Source organism: Sitodiplosis mosellana, unplaced genomic scaffold (assembly GCF_009176505.1).
Source record: "Sitodiplosis mosellana isolate CC-2019 unplaced genomic scaffold, AAFC_SMos_1.0 Smas_scaffold_4047, whole genome shotgun sequence".
Classification (NCBI taxonomy): domain Eukaryota; kingdom Metazoa; phylum Arthropoda; class Insecta; order Diptera; family Cecidomyiidae; genus Sitodiplosis; species Sitodiplosis mosellana.
The window spans coordinates 4248-13942 of NW_022599289.1; the positions used below are offsets into that span (position 1 = coordinate 4248).

General features: G+C 35.3%; 1 protein-coding gene and 1 long non-coding RNA gene across 3 annotated transcripts; both read right to left on the reverse strand.

The window, feature by feature from the left end:
• Window positions 1–2637: 2637 nt before the first annotated feature.
• On the reverse strand, window positions 2638–5064 carry LOC129572053 (uncharacterized). Of its 2 annotated transcripts, none has more exons than XR_008688388.1 (7): window positions 4916–5064; window positions 4283–4781; window positions 3502–4187; window positions 3388–3435; window positions 3213–3259; window positions 2977–3139; window positions 2638–2849 (listed from the first exon to the last, which is right to left on the reverse strand). It is a non-coding gene; the product is annotated as an uncharacterized LOC129572053 (long non-coding RNA). The 2 variants fall into 2 exon arrangements; XR_008688387.1 differs by having other exon boundaries at window positions 2638–2905.
• Window positions 5065–5514: 450 nt separating this feature from the next.
• Window positions 5515–7545, reverse strand: LOC129572054 (23 kDa integral membrane protein-like). The gene is made up of 6 exons (XM_055451959.1): window positions 7278–7545; window positions 7113–7185; window positions 6929–7044; window positions 6679–6852; window positions 6397–6612; window positions 5515–5889 (listed from the first exon to the last, which is right to left on the reverse strand). Exons 1-6 carry the CDS (start codon window positions 7335–7337, stop codon window positions 5827–5829), a joined length of 702 nt encoding a protein of 233 aa, XP_055307934.1. The 5' UTR covers window positions 7338–7545; the 3' UTR covers window positions 5515–5826.
• Between the last annotated feature and the right edge of the window lie 2150 nt (window positions 7546–9695).

Genomic DNA, 9695 nt, shown 5'->3' on the forward strand with positions numbered 1-9695 from the left:
GCACATTGAATCGTTTCATTTCAAGAAGGTTTGACTGAGCTGAGACAGTGGTGGTATTGATATCAAAACTAAGCAATGGCTCATGGAAATTGGATGGAATAGGTTGATTCTGACAGAAAATGATCCCATTCAATTGCTCGAATCGGGAAATCCGTTTGGCCATATATTTGAATGTCGTTGGAGAGTATGGAACATCATGCAAGTTGATCGCGGTGGTGTTGATATCAAAACTAAGCAATGGCTCATGGAAATTGGATGGAATAGGTTGATTCTGACAGAAAATGATCCCATTCAATTGCTCGAATCGGGAAATCCGTTTGGCCATATATTTGAATGTCGTTGGAGAGTATGGAACATCATGCAAGTTGATCGCGGTGGTGTTGATATCAAAACTAAGCAATGGCTCATGGAAATCGGATGAAATAGGTAGATTCTGACAGGAAATGATCCCATTCAATTGCTCGAATCGGGAAATCCGTTTGGCCATATATTTGAATGTCGTTGGTGAGTATGGAACATCATGCAAGTTGATCGTGGTGGTATTGATATCAAAACTAAGCAATGGCTCATGGAAATTGGATGAAATAGGTAGATTCTGACAGGAAATGATCCCATTCAATTGCTCGAATCGGGAAATCCGTTTGGCCATATATTTGAATGTCATATGGTGTGTATGGTCAAAAGATTTTCTCGATTCGAGGAATTGAATGGGTTCATTTCCTGTCAGAATCAACCTATTTCATCTAGTTTCATGTGGAACGACCATCACTTGTATAGAGCATAAGACTAAACATACCCATTCATTTTTCATTGTTTTTAAATTCCGCGCGAAAAAAATTACATAAAGTCTTAATGGGAGTGGATGCGTTTAGTATTATGGTATCTGGTGTTACTGTGCCCATTGATTATATTTTTATCAATAAAAACTAACAAAACATCACAAATAACTAAAATCATGAATCGACTTGAAAAAAATTACAATTGATAGTTTTCTCTAGGAAATCAGTCTTCTCCAATTTTCCTCAAAATTCTGTTCGCACCAGGATGCAGTGACGAGCAGAAATTCGACAGAAATCATCAAAAATCTACATACAGTATTGGTGCGTGAAACAGAAAGTTATGACTTTCTGGCACACTCATGTAATCAATGAGTTATACAATGAACGTTCAGAAATCTTGTGTAATTTGTTTTTGGAAAATAGCTTAAGTTCTTTAAACGATTAAGATTTCCGAACGTTCAATGTATCAATTCTGATTCATTGACTCGACTGACTCATTGCCTTCAAAATGGAGTCAGAATCTAACTCGTTTCTTACGACTCATGAAGAGTGAGTCACATCAAGTTTGAATCACTTTGGACAAATGAATGACTCCGATTATGACTCGTATTGTGACTCCCTTCATGACTCAAGTGTACTATACTGTTTCACTTTTCGGAACAGGAGTCATAGAGCCAGTAATCATACGAAAAAATCGATTTCGGACACTTGCCATGGAAATGTACCGAAAAATCGATTATTTTCAAATTTCGACGAATAGTGCTCGGCCACCAGATAATATTTTTGCAATCTGAAAACGCCATTCGCCAGCACTATTCGAGCACTATTTTTTACATGTTCTGGTTTACCAGCACTATTTCCGGGCGGTGCTGATGACATGTACCTAAAAATTGATAGAGCTAGTCCATAACTTCAATCCTGGCTATGGGCCTGATATTACTAGTGACTGAAAACAAAAATTGGTATTAAGACGTCAAATTCCAAGATTAACGTAACCAACGCAAAGAAGAAATAAGGAAAAATTATGAGAACTCTTGATCAGCTGGTCCGTTCTGAATTGCAGATTTACCAAACGATTTCTGCACTACGACTTGTTCCCTGTCATGCAATGTTGAGTCTTTTTGTGAATAATTTGTTCCTTCGAATCACTTTAATCTTTCCCAAAGCACAAATATCCAATTAAATGAAAAATATTTTTTTTAAATTACAATTGTTACAGCCTCGAAAACTACATATTGCGGAACAAATCACACTACTATATTCAATTAGATCCACTGGTTTTTATTAGGTTAAAATTTATATTGTACATACAAAGTATCAAAAATACTGTCGTTGCAACCAGAGTCCGTTGCACCGATTAGTTTCAATAATTGTAATCTTGTTTACAATTTATTGTAAAAATGTAATTCAGAACAAAGTTTTAATGTTTCCAAAGATAGTTGAATTTTCTTGTAATTACTTCTCCACCAGAGGTAGTTTATTTGAAATTCATTATTAAAGATTTGCTAGTTACAATGTGGTTATTTTCAATACTCTTCCGAGACATTTACATTATAATAATTTCAAACCCAGTATTATTAATATTCGGCGAACTTATGATGGTTTTTTTTTATTTATTCGATTCAAACAACAAAATCAACAAACATAAGCTAGCCACAACAAGCCAACGCTCGACTGAACTGTGTTTTGCAGAGCCAGAAAAAATGCTTGTGCAAACGGAGTTCTAGTATATACAACCAATTTACTTATCCTTTATTTTCGGTGCTTCTAGCATGTCCTACAACTTAATATTTTATTTAGCTGGATTTGTATTTTCTCGTGTAATAATTACTATTAATAGAGTACTCTCAAGTAAATGTAAAAGTTGACGATTTTATTGTGAAATATTGAAATGCAAATCTATAAGATCAAATGCCATATTTATTAATTCCGGAGTAACAGAAATCCGAGGAATGGTTTTGATATCGACAATCCGTTGGGCTCAATGATTTTATTAATCATCTTTTACGAACAGTAGCTTGTGCTTCAGTAGAGTTAATGATTGCGTAGAAAATTGTCAACCATGGCCATCTGCTTTATGGATACGTAGAGAGAATATTGAAAACAGAAAATACACATGAAAATAGCTGAAAAAAATTGTAAAACCAATTATAAATTGCGATCAAATAAAGCATGAGTTGTGTGTATGTATACGAACCAATGCCAATCGAAGATATGAAGCTTTGTATATCTGTATTGAAATGAAGTACACTCAGGATGTCTTGATCTTGGCAACTAGATAAGATGACCAAAGAGGTGATTTCAAGGATAATGTATGTGGGTGACCAGAATAGAGCTGGTAACAAAAATACTGGGTCTTCCTATCGAAAATACAGTTGAAAAACAATTCATTAAAACGTTTTCTTATTTTGTCATCGTAAAATATTTACGTACGGTGTATATGCCAACAAGCCATGGGGCATAGAAATTCGCAGTCAATACTAATGGGTGAGAGGATAGATAATATTTATTGTAAATGCATGTAAAGTATCTGCTTAATTTTTATTCCAAAAGACCTAATTTTATTGAAAATATGGAATTGAATGAAGACACTTCTGAACGAACTTACACATTTTGATCAAATCCAGAATCATCAAGAGTGAGGGCGGCCCAATCGCTAAAATTTTATTATTTTCAAATGAATCATCATGTGGGATAGTCTTACATTTTATAGAAGAAATACCTATCAGAAGACCGATTATATGCACCGATATGAATCCAAAGATCACACAAAACCATCCCAGTATCAATCCAGCTGTTCTCAAACTAACACAAAAACACACCGAAACCATTGGTTTGGATATTTTCAAACGAATTTTTTTCCGAATAACAGATTTATGTCGCATAGAAAGAACAGTTTTAACTGAAAATAAAGAAAACTATTGCAAAGTTTACTGCCGTTTTCGTGTCATTTGAATTCATTGCTCGATCGTTTATGGAAATTTGTATTGGGCAATGTAACACATTGAAATGAAAGAGTGTCTGCAGCGCAGAGCGTTTGATGTTTTGACTAAATCGATCTCAGTATTCACAAAAATTCCAGTTGAGAAACAACGCTAGTATCCAACATTACTCAAATATTGTTTGATTGTATTGATGTATATTAACCAAATTGAAATTTATTCTCAAATTGAAAGTTGAAGAATATTAAACATATTATAATGGATAATTGAGTAGAACGTCTGGTCTGGCCAACTCAAGGAACATAGGATCGTCGAAGAATTTATTGATCACACCTTCTTTATTGACACATCTTCTGATAAACCTTTTCGTCGTCGTGTCTTAATCGTATCTCTCGTTTCAAATGTGTGGCTGGCTGTGGTTCGAGTGGTCGAATTATGATGCCCTTGTTCAGTGGATCACCGGGAACTAAACAAAACAAAACAAAACAGTAATAACATTAGATTTGCTATTTCATTTTGGATAATCTATGGGTATAATGGTATCGTTTATATATAATTCACCTGCCAATGATCGAATACGGACGAACAGAATGGTTGTCCTTTGGTGTGTGTTCGGATATCCATTTCAAATCCGAATGAATCGATGGCAGGAATGAATATGCTTTGATTGTGACAAGATAATGAGTAAATCCTGTGTCATATGACCTCTGCGACGTGCCAGCACTGTATAAACGGCTGAAACACAATCGCCCGATGCTTGTACTTCGACAAAATTATATGGTTCCATTAATCGAGGTTTTGCCATCAAAAATGCTGAGTAGGCAACACAACGAGCGGTTAGAATGATTCGACCACCACCTCGATTCAGCGGTTCATTTGCAATAACTGCATCCAAAATCTTAAATTCAACATTTCGAATTGGCTCTTCGCACTCTGATCGTCATCATTATCACTCTCTAAATGTGGGCCAATGTAATTGCCAAATTCATCATGGAGATCTGAATACATGTTGCAGCCTTCTCAATTTCCCACCAATATTCAAGAGATCCGTCGCTGCTTTCTGTGAATGAATGTCCATGAAAAGCAAACGTTTATTGGATTTTGTTTACACCAGTTCACTCTTAACCTCGAACATTCAATGGTTAAGCGCCCATTGTAAAACAATAGATTTTCAACATAAAATTAACAACATACATGCACTGGACACAATTTTCTTAGCACCAACAATCGAACCACGAATAAAAATATCGATTTTCCAATTTGTTTAGACCAATGAATTAATTTTCAATGTCGGTTTAATTCTCTTTCTTTTTCGACAAGACGAAGCGAAACACTTTCATATATAAATGCTGCTAGTTGACACTTCAACAAAAGCCGCATAGCGCCGCCTGGTGATATCTTTGACAAGGTTTGAATTGTCAACACAGCAGTGACTCAAGTCAAAGTCGCCAGTAAACATTGAGGGAATATTGAAACAAAAATTGTATCAAATTTTTCTTTCATTATAATGCAATAAAATACAAAGAACTCAAAATGCGACGAAAAGCGGGAATTGGTGCCGTGCATAAACAGAAGCTAGAGGCGGGAAAGTTTAAAGACAAAGGCACTGAAATACAAGATTCTCAATTTGAACAGATGACAAAACAAATGGAAGTTTTTCGTGAAAATTTGGAGGATTCAAGTGGTCGAAGTATGCTTGGCTTTGAATCACGTTATGGCCGGCTTAAATTCTTTGGTCAACTTTTGATCTAAGCAATGATTTTAGGTTTCTTGCCAGGCTAATCAAATCGAAATGTTGAAAATAATGAAGACATCACGAAAATATTCCATATGAAAACAATCAATCATAATCAATTCTGTACACTTACCGTAAATGAAAAAGTAATCGGGTCAATTTGTGATATTTTCAAATTATACACTTTGCACATTTTTTAGGTATTTGTTTGAGAATTGTTTTCATTAGGCAAATAATCCATTTCATAATTTAAGAGTAGTCAGTGAGTTCCAGGTTCGTGATGGTGTTACAGTACACCATCATCGTGATCTTCACCGTTGCGTGATGGTGTTAGCCATCCTGGTAGTGATCCATTTTAGCTTTTGTTTGTTTAATGGCGAACATCTTTATTGTAAGCGGAATACAAGTAACAGGAGCATACAATGGCCAATAGCTATGGGTGAATTGAAATCAACATTTTAATAAAGAATATACTTTTTGGGATTTCCGAATATGGCAATGTTAGTTTTCTCTCTCTCTCTCTCTCTCTCTCTCTCTCTCTCTCTCTCTCTCCCCGACGAGAAATTTGCGGAATATCGCATTGCGACTATTCTACGTATAGTCGCAATACGAAAAAGTCCGTCGAACACAGCCAACTTCACGTTGGTTGTACGAAGTTTCAAGTCGAAATGTCACACTCGATCCAGTTACAACTTCACATTTATCGCAGCGCGAATAGTCGCAGGGTATTCAGCGATTAGATCTTGCGGCAACTTTTATTGTGGATACCTATTCGCATTGCGAGTATCCGCACTCAAAAACGGATATGCGACGGATAGTCGACGTACACCTATTTTACCGCAAATTTCTCGTCGGGCTCTCTCTCTTTGCAAGGTTCAAATATTGCCATATATTGCCATATATTTGATGCAAATTCATCAACAATACACATTATGCATACCTGTACCACTATTGCTCCGATGCCGACGCCAACAACTGCGACCAAATATGATCGCAAGTAATCGAGAAATTTGGTCTTGCAGCCATCTTTTAACACCGATGGGTCAAACTTTGAGCATTCATCTCCTTGCCCCTTCTGACAACACGAACCTGGAAGCGTATTTTCTGGCAAAACGCCATCCCAATCTTCTGGTCCGTTGATACCGCAACATTTCAACTATGAAAGAAAACCGATGAAATTCATTCGATATGTCAAAAATGAGCAATTCTCTGGCGAATGTACCTCAGTTTGAAGTAAATGCCAGGTAGCATTAAATGAAGGGTTTTCAGGGTATTTGCCCAGTTTTTCGTTAAGTTTTTTGTCAACAATTTTCATCAAAGCGCATTTTCTTTTCACATACGCAGCTTCAGTAGTACCGAGTTCGAACGCAACGGTGAAGATCACGATGATGGTGTACTGTAAAAGAAAATCAAACGAATTTCTCGTAAAAAAAACGGGTTCTCAACATATATGTATAACGGAATATGCTCACGCAAAAAATCATAGAAGTGCTTTCTTTAATAGCTCCAAAAAAGCCCAAAAATGCGATGAAAATTACAAAAAACCCGGTCACAGTCAACAAAGTGGGATACGATGCTGTAAAGTAATCTGTAATTGAATTATAGGTAAAGTACCGATACACAAAAAAATCTAACAGAAATTTGTTCATATTTTACCAATGAAATCGTGATAGTGAACGATTTTCGTCTGTACAATGTCACCGACTACGATCATCGCAGTGCCTAGTATCTACAAATAAGAAATTTGCACAGGTTTATTTGTGATTTTTTAGTTGATGATTCAATTGATTTTGGAGTTTGTAAAGTGAGCATCAAACTTACTAGAAATAAAAAGTTGAGAAAGAAGATTGTATATTTTACAGAAATTATCCCAAGATGCATTTTGATTGATTTTGTGGAAACTAAAAACTGTGCTTGAAATGCATGCGCAATCAACTTTTTGGCTCTAAATTCAATTTTTTTCTTCGTTTGATAATCCAAGGAATATTATTGCCAAACGAAAAATTTCACAAATTCGCAATTCACAATCTAACTTTTGGAACTACTATTAAAGAATAATTACACAACAGTCTGAGCTTTAGCAAACTTTTTTTGTCTTATGAAACGGTTCAATTTTCGAAAATTGAAAAGACACTTTTCGTTCGAATAACACGACATTGAGAATGTTGTAAATAGTTCTGTATTTTATTTTGATGGGCTTTTATACTTTTGCATTTCATAGTCTACTTTGACAGAATGATAAATCAGTGTGTACTAAGAAAACCGTCGTGTTTATATCAATTTATGTTCATTTTTTCCATACAAAATTAAGACGATTCATTCCAAATTTGAGCATCGCAACCAATTTCATCCTTATCATCAATTTCGTCACGGGAAATCGGGAAATTACTTGGATGCTGGATCGCCACTCAAATCCACACACAATGCTTGGATGTAATTTGGCATATTTATTGGCCAAGGAACCATTCTCTTCAGCTGATTCGATACTTTCTCGACGATTTATCGACACGATGAGCTTTACCTACATTGATGGCAACTATGCTTTCATTTTTCTGTCGTGTGACGAATTGTTCAACGAAAAACAAAAAAACAACAAGGGTTATAACAGCAAAAAAGAGGTAAAGAATCACAGAACTGGTTTTAAGATCGTCAACAAATTGAACACAATTAGACAAGATATTGGGGTACCTCTCGAACCAAATTTTTAACTCCAGTTCAAAAATCAATGAAAAATTGAAGACTTTAGTCGGCGATTATGCTTTTCTGGATATAGAAATCCAAATTTAAGCACAATCGGATGACTCGCGTAACTTGGACAGATTCGGCAATTTTCCCAACTAGTATCAAACATTTTGTTCGAGAGGCACAGAGAAATATTTAGATATAATATAAATGTCTTGAATAGAAGAAGAATTGAAAATAACCACATTGTTGATAGCAAATATTCAATAATGAAATCCAAATAAACTACCTCTGGCGAAGAAATGATGACAAGAAAATTTAACTATCTTTGGAAACACTAAAACTATGAATTCTGAATAACATTTTTACAAGAAATTGTAAACAAGATTACAATTATTGAAACTAATTGGTGCAACGGACTCCAGTTGCAATGACGGTTATGATTGTACATGTAGAAGTTTTCTGTTGTATTCAATGACGCAACTATAGCAGCTAGATGAAGGTAGAAAATTTTAGGAAAAGGTTCATAAATAGATTAATTGAATTTTTGACCTAATTAAAACCAGTGAACAGAGCCTTATTTTGACGCTTGTGCGCCCTTGTGTAAAATTCACTGATAGGCTCAACTTTCGAGCCCATTGGGGAAATAAAATTCAGAATGTCAATGAATTGATCAATTTGGTTGTCTTTTATGAGTTGATCGAGAATTCTGAGCTCATTACGAAGTTAAATGCCATCAGTATCCTCGCTATATCGCTTCGGGGGATGCGGGTGCGCATAAAGAGCGTTTGAAAGCGCTTTTCAGACGATTTCAGAACACTCGCTCTTTATCAGATTTCAAAGCATCCGTGCTCCTCTGCAAAGCACAGTCTTGCCCTTGGGTAAATAAGGCCCTGCCAGTGGATCTTATTGAATATCGCAATTTGATTTGTTCCATAATATGTAGTTTTTGACTAGAAGGTGAAAGTCATATCACCATATTAGGCAATAGATCGCTATCAAAATTGCATATAAATACTACAAGAGCACTAATAAAGTCAGTCTAAAACCCAACAAAACTATATAAAGAAATGTATATTTTCTTGTACTATTTTATGATATCTAATAGTATAGCAGATGTAATAGAACCAAGGACCACAGATATAGGGTCTTTTGTCATCTATTCTATTGATGATAAAAATTATTTATATGGACAACGACTGGATAAATACTGGACTATTCGAGAACTTTTGCCCGAAGGGAAGGTGGGCCAAATAACATCACATGGTACATGGCAATATTATCATGCAACTCAATTTACATATAAAATTTCTGGACAGCAATTTTTTTTTGGACAAAATTATTATAAAGGTTGGTTTATCGTGGAACTATTAGAAGGTGGAAAGGTGGGCCAATTAAAAAACACTGGTAGTTGGGCTTATTACTACCGAGTAGCACTCCCATTTACTAATTATAATGGCCAACATTTTTTTTATGCGCAAAGAGAGAAAGATAACGGTTGGTTTATTTATTATTTATTTTATTTCTTTATTTGATTCGGTATTTGTTCAGAAAACA

What these genes read in the sequence shown, in the direction of transcription:
- LOC129572054 (XM_055451959.1), bottom strand. Translation starts at nt 7,337, where the DNA reads ATGCATCTTGGGATAATTTCTGTAAAATATACAATCTTCTTTCTCAAC. An exon ending in GGCATTTACTTCAAACTGAG is followed by an intron (nt 6,613 to 6,678) that starts GTACATTCGCCA and finishes TTTCTTTCATAG; the next exon opens with TTGAAATGTTGCGGTATCAA. An exon ending in TCGGAGCAATAGTGGTACAG is followed by an intron (nt 5,890 to 6,396) that starts GTATGCATAATG and finishes ATTCACCCATAG; the next exon opens with CTATTGGCCATTGTATGCTC.